This window comes from Bos indicus x Bos taurus, chromosome 22, assembly GCF_003369695.1.
Source record: "Bos indicus x Bos taurus breed Angus x Brahman F1 hybrid chromosome 22, Bos_hybrid_MaternalHap_v2.0, whole genome shotgun sequence".
NCBI classification, from domain to species: domain Eukaryota; kingdom Metazoa; phylum Chordata; class Mammalia; order Artiodactyla; family Bovidae; genus Bos; species Bos indicus x Bos taurus.
This window is the reverse complement of record NC_040097.1, coordinates 43233869-43247364: the sequence shown is the minus strand read 5'-3', so window position 1 is coordinate 43247364 and position 13496 is coordinate 43233869. Positions and strand designations below refer to the sequence as shown.

Here is a 13496-nt window from a genome sequence, read left to right as displayed (position 1 = left end):
GTGAAGGCCAAGGTCCAAGGAAGGCTGCGTCCTCTGCGGAGCTAACTGGAAGAGGTAAGTGAGGGGTGCCTGCTGGGAACTGTGAGAGCAGAGGCAAGTAGGAGAGGGAGCTGCCATCTGCAGAGAAGCCTTCCAGAGTTTATGACAAATCACCAGAGGCCACAGGATACTACTTCCAGTGTGACAGCATATGTGTCTACACACGTGATACAGCCCTGGACTTTTTTATGTGTGTGTGAAGTGTCCGTTGATCACTTACATCTGCCCCGTGCACGTGTGCTAAGTTGCTTCAGTCGTGTCTGACTCTTTGTAACCCTATGGACTGTAGACCCCCAGGCTCCTCTGTCCATTGGTTTCTCTAGGCAAGAATACTGGAGTTGGTTGCCATGGCCTCCTCCAGGGGATCTTCCTGACCCAGGGATCAAAACTGTGTCTCTTAGTCTCCTGTACTGGCAGGCTTGTTTTTTTTACCACTAGGGTCACCTGGGAAGCTATTTCTTCCCCAGGCACTAGGTTAAGCCTTTATGTGCATTTTCTCATCAAATTCTCAAAACCGCTCTTGAAGGTAAGTAACTGGCTTCCCTGGTGGCTCAGCAGTAAAGAATCTGCCTATAATGCAGGAGATGCAGGAGACAAGGGTTCGATCCCTGGTTCAGAAAGATACTGTGGAGAAGGAAACGGCAACCCACTCTAGTATTCTTGCTTGGGAAATCCTATGGACAGACAAACCTGGAGGGCTACAGTCCATAGGGTTGCAAAGAGTTGGACACAATTTAGCGACTAAACAACAAATCCTTCTTAAACCCCATTCTGCAGAAGAGAAATGGAGGCTCTGAGAGACTAAACAACTTGTCCAAGGTCAGGCTAGGAAGTGAAGGAGCCCTCATCTAAGCCTAGTCCATCTAACCCTGCAGTCTTATACGTTCATTGTCCTGCCTTCCCTGGAGCAAGTTCATCACAGCAGGGTTAGCAGCAGGCTCCCATGATTAAGGTAGCTCTCTGTGGGCAGAAGTCCAGGAAGACCTCAGGGCCTTGCCTTTCCCATGAGCCCTCTGACTGATCTTGACTTTGAAGAGAACAAGATCTTCTGCTAGCCTCAGGGAGTCCATCAGTAACCCCATAGCTACTCAATGCTCCGTGGCGGCCTCTAGCTAATTCCAGGCTCTGACAGGTTGAAACCTGCTGAGGGGCTGGATTTGGGGTGCATTCTGTAATCTATTTACTGGCTCAGAGCAACCATGCTCACTTGAGAACCCCACAGCAGAATCCTCTCGTTCATTCAACAAGGATGTGGGAAGCACCTTTGTGTGAGCCTTGCCCCAAGCTGGCTGCTGGGGAAACAGATGAATGAGACCCAGTTCCTACCCTAAGGTTGCTCACGGTCTAATTGCACAAGACGATCACTCCAGAATCCTGAAATTAACTTTGGCTCCTCATGACAGTGTTCAAAATGACGGCATCTCTGACCCACAGAGGCACAAAGAAAAGGCATGTTTTAGCTGCCTGATGGCTTTGCCAGCCACAAAGCAGCCCTTTACTGGACTGCTTACTTCAGGGCATATCTGTTTAGGATTCTGTGAATGACAGACTATCCAACCCAAACAGCCTTAAGGAAAGAGAATTTATTGGCCCATACTGCTGGGAACTCCAGGCTAGGACAAGGTCCAGGCACAGATGTTCGGAGCATGGTGCTGTCTCCTAGCCATAGTCCCTTCCTCTCAGGTGGGCTTTGCTGAGCTCTGCCTGTTAGCTCGGAGAAGGCAATGGCACCCCACTCCAGTACTTTTGCCTAGAAAATCCCATGGACGGAGGAGCCTGCTAGGCTGAAGTCCATGGGGTCGCTAGAGTTGGACACGACTGAGTGACTTCACTTTTACTTTTCACTTTCATGCACTGGACAAGGAAATGGCAACCCACCCCAGTGTTCTTTCCTGGAGAATCCCAGGGATGGGGGAGCCTGGTGGGCTGCCATCTATGGGGTCGCACAGAGTCGGACACGACTGAAGCGACTTAGCAGCAGTAGCAGCAGCAGCTTGTTAGCTTAAACAGAGTCCAGGGACTCTCTGATATCTCTTGATTGCCTGATGGCTACAGAAGCTCCCCCTGCCTGCACCTCCTTGTCTTCAACACAAGGAAAGCCTTACGTTTAATTCGCCTTAGTCAGAATTACCCTGCAGGTCATCCCTGAAGCAGCTAGAGGTAAGCAAGCCCCAATGTCCAGGGCGTGTCAACCCCACCCACACTTTCTATCAGGAGATCCTGGGGGTTGTCCTCATACTCTAAACCGTGGTAAATAAAAAATGGTCACCAAGTTGTAGGGTGATTAGTTACGCAGCAATAGCTAACTGATAATGCTCACGTAGATACATTCCAACTTTGCGTTTATGCCTGGACTCCTCCAGGTTAACTTAATAAAGCTAATACTCATCGATCATATGCTGGATGTTCTTCCCAGGACACAGTGCAGAATACTTCACATACTCTACCTCCCTGAACACTTAAGACCACCCACAGGGGTCATTTCTGTTAGCATCTCTATTTGACACATGAGGAGGGTGACATGCAGGGGCTTTAAGTCCAGGATTCCATATCTGCTCTGCTCCACTGACCCCCCATCTCTAGGTAAACGCTTTGCCTTCCCACAGCACCCACAGCCTAAGAAGAGTACAGACATTCCCATGCACGTGAATGAGGACTCTAAGGCCAGATCGCCTGGCCCTCCCCTCCTTACCAGCCAAGAAGCCTCAGGAAAGTTCTCTACAGTCCTGCCCCTCAGTTTCATCACCTCTAAAGCAGGGACAGTACCAGTACCCACTGCGGAGGCTTGTTGTGAGAAGTAGGTAAGTTAGTACATAAGATGTGCTTGGGACAGTGCCTGGCACAGAGAAAACTCTCAATACATGTAGCTGCTATAAAGATGATCTTTCCTTCTGGAGAGTCCTAATTCCAGTGCCCCAGGCCCAAAGCCAAATTTGTCCTTTTCCACAATGGGCCTTGGGCCTTTGTGTAAGCTGACTGACTGCTTCTAGTGCACAGCCCCAAATGAGAACATACATGTTTATAAATCATCTGTACTGAGCACTTACTGTGTGCCACGCACCATTCTAAGCAACTCACATGGACGATCTCATTCTCCTCCCACAGAGAAACTATAGGGTATTAACTATTATTGAGCCCCATCAGGTTCAGAGAAGTAGTTACTTTCTGCAGAGCACACAGTCAATAAATGGTAAACTTGAGTACCCGAGGAAGACGCCAACTCACAACAGAGGTGGCTGGCTACCGCCTGGACCCCCATCCAGGCCCCCATATAAACGATCTTGTTTCCAATATGCCCAGCCTAGGTATCCACTTCAGCAATGTCAAACACATAGACACCCATGTCCGTACCAACCCTTCGAGACTCCTGGTGGCCCCCAGATACACAGACACGACTTAGACAAGGGCTGCAGGATGGCAGGATCAGGGCTGAATGTGACGCTTGACGCTTAGAGGCCCAGCACAGGCCCCTTAGTGGACGCTCGATTAAATGCAAGGATCATAAATACATGTGGAATGCATGGGGTGATTTCTCCTCTGCATCTCCTTCTCAAAGCTGGGGCCCACATCCAGCCCAATACCCTACTGCCATCATGTGGCCATTTGTAAAATAGCAGGTGGGATCCATGGTCTCTGATTTAAGGCTATTGGTCAGAGCCCTGGTGATGATCACTTGAGCTTCTGATTGGCATCTGAAGGGAGGGAGTCTTGGGAGAACTGAATCCGCAGGATCTGACATCATCTCTGGGTAGACAGTGCCGGAACTCTGTCTACTTGTAGGACACTCCACAGGGGTTGTAGAGGATTGCTTATTGTGAGGAAAAACCACACATTTGGTGACCAGAAGTGTACAAAGTGAAGTGTCATATGTGTCTAGTGAAGGAAACTCAGGGGAAGAGAGACGCAGTAGGGAGCAGTTGGGTGTTCCCTAAATCGTTCATCTAATTCAGTCTTGTAACTTGAGAGCTAGGTTTCAATTTTTGATTAGGTTCAGTTTCACCCTTTCCATGTAGCAACGCTTCCTGGAAGGTGTGTTCTCCACATCATGTCACATCAAGGGCTCTGTGCTCTTTGGTTCCCCATTTCAGGATTGTTGAGGTGGGTTGGTAGGTTCAGGTGGGTTCACTCTCAGCCCGTCACCGTGGCCTGATCATTTGGAACCTAAGTATCCCACCCACCAAGAACCCCAATGGTCTTACAACGATTTTATAATTTTATTTCTTCTGTATTGATCAACTAGAATTCTCATCAACAAAGGCTAGTATTTGCTTAAAATACAGTTCATTCTGGAAGAGAAGAATAAATGCTTAATTCTTTCTCCTTATTTATCAACTTTAAGAGTAAGAAACCAGTACAATCCCTACCTCCATTGGTAGAAAATGAGGACTTTCTTTGTTTCTGCTGAGACTCATTATAAATTCCTGGATTTTACTCAATGCATTCCAGTGAGTTACAGTCAATATTCTTTCTGTGGCTTACGTCAGCAGGGGCAGCTTTAAGCTGGCTCCATTCATTTTGGGTAACTTCCTCATTTGGGCACAATAAGATTTCCCCGGGCTCCTCTTGCACTTACTCTGCCCCAGGTCTAAAATGAGCCACGTTTCCAAGAAGCCCTGATTCCTCTTCATGGGGACAGTATTTAGGGACCCCCAACCTGGGCACTAGTCAATGGTGGGGCTGAGACATGAACTCAGGCAGTCTGACTTCAGAGCCAGTATTGTTAACGCTCTGCTCTCTGGTTAACAATGGGTATTAATGATAATAATAATCATATTTATTACTATTACTTGTACTGCCATAACCAGCCACTCACTATGTGTCAGACACCTTAGAAGGTGCCTCCCAACATTTAAAAAACAAAATTATTCTAAAAGCCCTTGGACACAGGCATTGTATTCTTATCTTACAAAAGAGGGAACTGAAGCTCTGAAAGGTAAGTGACTCATCCAAGATCACCTGGTCAGTGGCAGAGCGTGGATGAAAACTGAGGTCTGCGTGACTCTGAATCTTATTCCTTTAGTCAACAGAGAATTCTGTCCTGAGTGATTCCCACCCTGCCTCCTTCCAGTGGTCCCTAGCTCTGCTGTGGGACTGTGTCCCAGAGTCCCCGGGCCAGGTGATCCACACATCCTCATTCGAGGCATGGCAAGGATCGTGGAGGAAGAATGGGGGACAGAGAGGAGTGTGATGAAGAGAGACCCCAAAAAGGAAGGTGCAGGGAGGGCCAAGACCTCTCAAGATATAACCAGACCAGGCCCTGTATTTAGCTGGAAGATATTCCCCTGATTAAGGTTCTCAGATTTGGGAAATAAAACTATAAGATGCTCAGTTAAATTTGAATTTCAGGTACACAGTGAATAATTTTTTAGTCTAAGTATGTCACATGCCATGTTTAGGATCTACTTATATTTAAAAGGGCTCCCCTGACCTGATAGCTCAGTTGGTAAAGAACATGCCTGCAATGCAGGAGACCTCGGTTCAATTCCTGGGTCAGGAAGATCTGCTGCAGAAGGGATAGGTTACCCACCCCAGTATTCTTGGGCTTCCCTGTGGCTTGGCTGGTAAAGAATCCACCTGCAATGTGGGAGACCTGGGTTTGATCCCTGGGTTGGGAAGATCTCCTGGAAAAGGGAAAGGCTACCCACTCCAGTATTCTGGCCTAGAGAATTCCATGGACTGTATAGTCCACAGGGTCGCAAAGAGTCCGACACGACAGAGCCACTTTCACTTTCTCTACTTAATCTGGCAGCCCTGTCCTGGATCCTCACAATAGGAGAGTCTACTGAGCACTGACTTGAGTTTTTTGTACAGAACATTTTGTTTTTACTTCTGAATAAGGAAGTACAATCTCTTTATTGATCTAACAGAAGGAGAATGTCTGTGGAACCAGCAGTTTGTTATAGGAGATTGACTCCTACGGGTGGATAAATATTATGGGGGGAGGGAAGACAGATGCTTTTTTTTTCTGAGCTCAAAGTGGCTTTCAGAACCTGCTTGTGCCCTCATGTGGACTTTCCTTCCCTGGGCTCAGAGGTGGGCTTGAGCTGGTGCTGTTGAAGAGGGTGGGAAGGGAACTGTTCAGCCAGGGAGGAGATTTATGGGAATGTGGGCTTATTCCGGTGATTCACTCAGTCATTCAGTCTCACCAAGCAGCTGGTGGCAGGAACTCAGAGATGAATGGCATTGTGTGCCGCCCTGGAGGCTCTTCAGAGCCGTGCGGTGGATTTGGACCCCAGGGTTCAACAAGTGATGCCTGCTTTTAAATCTGTCTTGATAGTTGAATGAAGAGTCTGACTCTTTTCGACCCCATGGACTGTAGCCCGCCAGGCTCCTCTGTCCAGGGGATTCTCCAGGCAAGAATACTGGAGTGGGTAGCCATTCCCTTCTCCAGGGGATCTTCCCCACCCAGGGATTGAAGCTGGGCCTCCGGGATGGCAGGCACTTTCTTTACCATCTGAGCCACCAGGGAAGCCCAGTTGAATGGGAAACGTGCATTTCTTTCTCTGTCTTCTCTCTCCCCTTCCTTCCCCATTCCTTTCTCTTTTCTCATCTCCTCTCTATCCTTTTCTCACCTGCTCAGCACTTTGCTACCTTAAACTGTGTAACCAACTAGTCCCTGCTGCTGCTGCTGCTAAGTCGCTTCAGTTGTGTCCGACTCTGTGTGACCCCATAGACGGCAGCCCACCAGGCTCCCTCGTCCCTGGGATTCTCCAGGCAAGAACACTGGAGTGGGTTGCCATTTCCTTCTCCAATGCATGAAAGTGAAAAGTTAAAGTGAAGTCGCTCAGTTGTGTCTGACTCTTCGAGACCCCATGGACTGCAGCCTACCAGGCTCCTCTGTCCATGGGATTTTCCAGACAAGAGTACTGGAGTGGGGTGCCATTGCCTTCTCCACCAACTAGTCCCATAAAGGAACAATTACTGGTGCACTCAGACTTGGGATCTGCTCTTGGTCTCATTTTCTTTATCTTCCCAAGCCTACCCTCTCTCCCTGCATCTAGAACTAGGCAGTGCATCCAAAGAAGCCTGGATCCAATGTATCCAGTGCATCCTCGAGTTCATTTACATTCCCTTTTCTGATTGGCTGACACAAACCCACTGCACCCCCTAACCTGCCACTCTCCACCTTCCTTTTGGAGCCCCACTAGGTCCAGCATCCTGGGTTTCTTAGATCTCTGCCCTGAGGCCTTGTCTGCTCAGTTATTCCTCCATAAAGTGTCAATGGGTGATCCCTTCTGCTTTAGTACTAAAAGATCTAGATTCAAGGCTGGACTTTGCCGCTGATGAGCTGTGTGATCTTGAATGAGTCCTTTTGTCTCTCTGAGGCTCAGTTCCTATATCTATAAAAGGGGAATAATTCTCATGATGAGGGCCTTATGAGAATATTCTGTACTGGTTAATATAGACTCTTAAGCTAGACTGGCCAAGTTAAGTCCTTCCTCTTCCACTTCCAAGTGCTGCTGCTAAGTTGCTTCAGTCGTGTCCGACTCTGTGCGACTCCATAGACGGCAGCCCATCAGGCTCCTCCATCCCTGGATTCTCCAGGCAAGAACACTGGAGTGGGTTGCCATTTCTTTATCCAGTGCATGAAAGTGAAAAGTGAAAGCGAAGTCGCTCAGTTGTGTCCGACTCTTAGCGACACCATGGACTGCAGCCCACCAGGCTCCTTTGTCCATGGGGTTTGCCAGGCAAGAGTACTGGAGTGGGGTGCCATTGCCTTCTCCACCACTTACTAGCAGAATTCCCTAAGTCAGTTAATCTGTATATTTCCCTTTCCTCATTTGATTGGAGTGAGTCTGAAATAAGTCAATATGTGTAAAAACATCTAGGACAGTGCTTTGTATACAAGGGCCCCATAAGTGTCAGCTATTATTATAAAGGATATTAAAGTCCTCTGTCCAAATGCTGTTAATATCATTACTGCCCAGTGAGTCTTTGGGCATAGACTGGGAAAAATCAAGTACATCTCTGGCTCAATTAAGTACAAACTCTGGTCAGAGTTTCTTATGAAGAGGGTCCAGAGTAGTGAAGCCTTAACCTGTCTGAGCCTCAGTGTCTTTGTCTTTAAAATGCCAATGGCAGCCTCACTTCTGCCTACTTCAGAGGGAAGCTGTGACTGGCCAATGGTAAACACTTCAAAAAATGATTGCAGGAATGGATGCATGGACCACATGTGGTCAGGCAGTGGAAAGCCACAGGGGTCTTCCTGAGCAATATAATATAACTATGCTGACTTGCTGCCCATGAGACCTCATGTGAGAGGCACACATCAGGCAGCCTATCTATGAGTGCTGAGTTGAGCAGACAGTCTGGGTGATGTGCTGGTCGGTGCTTCATGTTTGGATAACAAGCACTCATACTCACTTGGTGAGAGTATAAATGTATTGGTTCAGCCTTTTTGGAAAGTCATACGGTGCTCGCTATTGTGGTGTCAAAAGAGCACACAAATTGACTCAGTAGTTCCATTTACAGGAAATTATCCACAGATATTCTGGTTCAGGTATGCTAAGATTTATATAGATAATGTGTTCATTCCAACTGTTTGTAAAAATGAAAAACTGGCAACAACCTAAATGGTTGTCAGATGGGCATAGGTAAATAAATTGTCTACATCTGCATTACGGACTACATAGCTAGTAAAAGGAATGAGGTATATCTACATGTATTAACATGGAGAAGTCTCAGGATGTCTGTAAGTAAACAGAAAAATTCAAGTTGACAGAGGTGTGCATTTAATAATATTTGTGGGAAAAATCCTGTATCTCCGTTTCTGCACAGGAAATATTTGGAAGGCTATGCTCCAAAGTTAAGATGTTAAATTAGGTTAACCATCCTACGAGAGAAAAGAACTCCTATTTTAAGTCCAGAGGCTCTTTTGTAGCCTGGTCAAAGACATTGTGTAACTCAAAGAAACTCTATTCACTTTTTCTGAGCCGAAGCTTTCTCCTGCGTAAACTAATACTGATAATACTTACCTCGCAATGTTGTGATGGAGTGAGATGGAGAAATGGATGTGAAAACCCCGGCTCTGAGCAGGAACAGATCTTTACGGCAATCAGAGAGGGCGACCGAGAGGAGGAGGCATGAGCCTAGACTTGGAAAGGTTTGGCAAGGCCTGGATGAGGTTTGATTCTAGGCTGTCTTTTTCTAAAATTCAACAGACATTCATTTAGTAAGGTGCACTACAAAACCCGCCTGCGGGCTTTTTAACCACACAGGTGCGCACACAGCCGTTGTGGGAGCCTGGCGCTTGAGCAATAAGATCTTTGGCTGCTCTCCGCCCACGTACTGCAACTCCCAGCATGCTCTGCAAACGCGTCAGGCGCGTCGCGGACTGATGACGTAGCTCGGTAGCGCGGGGAATTTCGAGTGGCTGAGGAGAGCGGGAGACCAGCGGGTAGCGGACCCCCGTCAGTTTCTTTAGAGGAGACCATGGACTCCCTGGCCGAGCCCCGGTGGCCTCCGGCCCTGGCAGTCATGAAGGTGAGTGCCTTGGGGAGGTCGGGGCCGTCTGGGCGACCGCGAGAGGCCAGCCCCACCTTGAGGAGGAGAAAAAACCGGGCGCCAGCGGCCAGCTGGGCCGGGATACTCGGCTCTGCCCCGCTGCTTGCCCTCGCGTGACGCTGGGCCTGTTTCCTCCTCTGGCAAGTGCCGGGAACAGGCCTCGGTCACTGATGGTGAGCCGAGATTGGCCGTCGTATTGAACGAGATACTCTGCGGTTCAGTCACAACAACAACAATGATCCTGAGAGAAACGTTACTCCAAACTGTGGAAATGACAGTGACACCTAATCTTTTCTCAGGGCTCACGGCGTGTCAAGTATTATGTAAACTCTCCCAGTACTTTAGTGGAGAATCTCCCACAGTGACACCCGACAGAGTTTGGGTGGATCTTGCTTCAAAAAACATTTATTTAATCACCTAGCAAAGCAGGTGGCCTCCTTTACATTTCCTTTCATTTCTTTTAATTACGCTCAAGAAGCCTAGTGCTAATTTACGTTCAGTCCTCCCTAACTGTGTTCTAACTCTTAACTCTTATACATCTCTTTCTCTCTCAAACACATCTGGATTCTCGCTTAGACTCGCTTAGACCAGCCTTTCATTTTATTGAAGTCTTTTACTATTAAATAACATTGATTTTTGCTCCATGGACAATAGTGGTGAGGCCTGGATTCCTACAGTGTTTGATCGAGAGCGAATACACTGTGCTGTACTAGCTAAGAATCAGTTGCCTGGTTTTTCTCCTTATTCTGTGATTATTTCAGTGTGTGACTGAGCAGGATCACGTTCTCCTTCTGTTGCTCCGTTTTAACTAGGAATTATGGTATCTGCCCCACTCACTCATAAGATGAGTTTGAGGATAAAGTGAAAGGACTTGAAAGAGGTGAATATCTGCTGTCATCAGTGTCATCTGAAGTGCCTGGTGACTTGAGATCACCCCATAGTGAAAAGCTGACATCGTGGAAGGATTTTGGAAAGCTGTGGTTCTGCGTTTGTGGTGGCCTTGGCACCAGTGTACAGTGGAGAAAAGCATATATTGAGTTCCAGTGGTTGTGTGTTTAACTAGTCTCTGCCTCCTATTTAACTGTGTGACCTTGATTCAGTTACTTAACTTCGCTGAGCCTGAATTTCTTCAACTATAAACTGGAGACAGAAATAGTTCATATAATTGGTTAAATGAGTTGATGTATGTGGGTGGGGATCCTGTTTGGTTTATTCCCGGTGCCTAACACAATGCCTGGCACGTCGTGGACGCTCAAAAATTATTTGCTTATTGATTGAAGGTTTTTTTGTTGTTTAGTCGCTAATTCGTATGTGACTCTTTTGTGACCCCATGAGCTATAGCCAGTCAGGCTCCTCTGTCCATGGGATTTCCCAGGCAAGAATACTGGAGTGGGTTGTTATTCCAGGGACAAAGAATTAGCTGTTTCCTGAAGTAGCTCTATTTGGAGTTCTTTCTTATAATGAATAGAAATCAAACCCCAAATCCATAATTCCTAACTGAGGATCCATGGAAAAACTTTGGTGTTTGGAATTATTGATATATTGTTTTCTGTATGTATTTTTTTAAAAGAAGAGAATTCATAATTTTCATTTATTTTTCAAAGGGATCCGTGATCCAGAAAACTTAAGAACCATTGCTCGAATGATTCAGTCTTCTCACCTAGTCTGTACTTCCAGCTTCTACTTTCTCTAAGTTGAGGAAATCTTAGGGCATCCACTGAACTGGACGTTTGTACAGGAATGTTATAGCTCATCGGATGTGGTGTCACCTTCCACGGATCTTGCTCAGCACATCTGGCAGAACCACTCCTCTAGGAGAGGATGGCAATAGTGAAGGAAGCAAATAGACCAGGTGCCAGGTCTTTGGCTTCTTGTTCTGCCTCTGCTCTTAACTGATTTTCAGCACAGTCCTCTAGCTTTTTGCATCTAGATTACCACCCAAAATAATTGTAGATTTGGGCATTTGAATGTTTATTTCTCTGAGTTTATTGTTCCAGGAATTTGTTTTTGACAGATTATAGATGTTTGTTTGTAGATAGTAGAACAAATTAAAATTTAGGGTAGGATAAAGGAGAAAATGAAAGTTATGTAGCATCCTACTATCCAGAGAGAACCACTGTTTAATGTTTTCTCTTATCGTCCTTCAGTTCTTCTCACGTCTGCTTATACACACACATACTCACAATGTGTATATGTATTTAAAATTTGGAATCACCATGGAGTCAACTTCTTGGATTTGACTCCATTTGTAATCTCTATAGGCTTCATCTGTAAAATTGGCATACGGATGCTATAGACCTCCTAAGACTATTAAACTACATAGTTCTGTTGTTATGTATTATTATTGTATATTTGTTCTCAAATTAATCTTTTTGTCTGTACTTTTAAATTTGGGCTTTCCAGGTGGTAAAGAATCCACCTGCCAAGCAGGAGAAGTGGGTTCGATCCTTGGGTCTGGAAGATCCCTTGGAGAAGGAAATGGCAACCCACTCCAGTATTCTTGTCTGGGAAATCCCATGGACAGAGGAGTCTAGCGGGCTACAGTTCATGGGGTCACAAAGAATTGGACATGAATTAGCAACTAACAACAACTTTTAAATTTAGGTCAGACACTCACATGTTTCAAAAAGTATGTGAAACAACGACTTGCCTGGTGGTGGAGCAGGTAAGACTCCACCGTGTGGTACCACGCAGAAGGCACTGGGCTGACAGGCAGCAGGGAAACTGGAAGTTTAGTCCTGATTGACTCATGTGCACCGTGCAGTAGCCTGCTCTGGATGCACGTGGACGCATTTGTGAAGCAAGGGTTTTAATTGGATACTTTCTGATGTTTGTCTGTGGTATTCCCTGATTTTGGGACCTTTCACCCAGCAGTGACTGTAGGCCGGGGAGTGGGGTCTGAAGAGGAGAAGGCTTGGGATAGAGGCTGGAAACACATGGCAAGTGGAATAAGAATAGAGTAGGCCTCTTTTTTGTAAAGGGCTGGCAATATGGAGTGGGAATCTGAATAAGTCATATGGAGGAGGTTTTTCTCTACCTTGCAGTTTACGTGGACTTAACTTTTAAATTTATATATATGACACAGAAGTATTATTAACTTGTTTTTTTAGGGGATGGAGAAAGAATTCTGTGGCAGATGTTCCAAATGGCAGATGTTCCAATCTTGGTGGCTTTCTGATAGGTATATATGTATTTTTGTATTTCAGAAAGTAGATGATTTGCTGCGGTGTGGAATTTGCTTTGAATATTTCAACATTGCAATGATGATTCCTCAGTGTTCACATAACTGTAAGTATGTATTGTTTCTCTGAGTTAGAAAAATGTGATTTTTACATAAAGTAGTGTTAATTTGACACCAAAGATAAGTACACATATTTATTATTTAAGTACACTTTTAACCTCTCTGTCTTGAAGTTTTTGGAAGGTCTTTCCACTATCTCCGTCTTGGATACTTTTATGCCTTTTATAACATTTATGGGAATGAAGATTTTGATCACTATATATGGTTATTTGTCCAGCACTTTTTAGATTTTAAATTTCATAATTTTTGTTTTTGACAGAGTAAGAGATAGGTGGTTCAACCAACTAGTCCTTGGTGTATAATTTTAAAGTTTAAAAACCCTGGTGGATGAGTTTTCCCACTGAAGAGTCTTACAGACAGTTTTATCACTTAACTTGCTTTGTGATGGTGGAAAGACTCAGGTATTGAAATGTGTCTGTACTTCTCTTTGTGAGTCTAGTATGTATGCATCTTTTATACTACAGTTTGATGTATTTAGTACATAGGGGTGCACCTGTCCTGTTCAGTATCTGGGTGTCCAGTTTATGGCTTATCTAGGCAATGGCACCCCACTCCAGTACTCTTGCCTGGAAAATCCCATGAACGGAGGAGCCTGGTAGGCTGCAGTCCATAGAGTCGCTAGAGTCCAACATGACTGAGCGACTGCACTTTC

At 45.8% G+C, this 13496-nt stretch overlaps 1 protein-coding gene across 6 annotated transcripts in view; it reads left to right on the top strand.

Annotated features, from left to right (window-relative positions):
• The first annotated feature begins 9372 nt into the window (after window positions 1-9372).
• Window positions 9373-13496, top strand: part of RAD18 (RAD18, E3 ubiquitin protein ligase) — a 111888-nt gene continuing 107764 nt past the window's right edge. For 3 of the 6 annotated variants that reach the window (XM_027522911.1, XM_027522908.1, XM_027522907.1), the window contains exons 1-2: window positions 9375-9522; window positions 12750-12831. In XM_027522911.1, the coding sequence (XP_027378712.1) occupies window positions 9472-9522; window positions 12750-12831 (133 nt within the window). In that variant the 5' untranslated portion in view covers window positions 9375-9471. Of the gene's footprint in view, window positions 9523-12749; window positions 12832-13496 lie in introns of all 6 variants that reach the window. The other 3 variants (XM_027522909.1, XM_027522910.1, XM_027522912.1) reach the window with 2 other exon arrangements.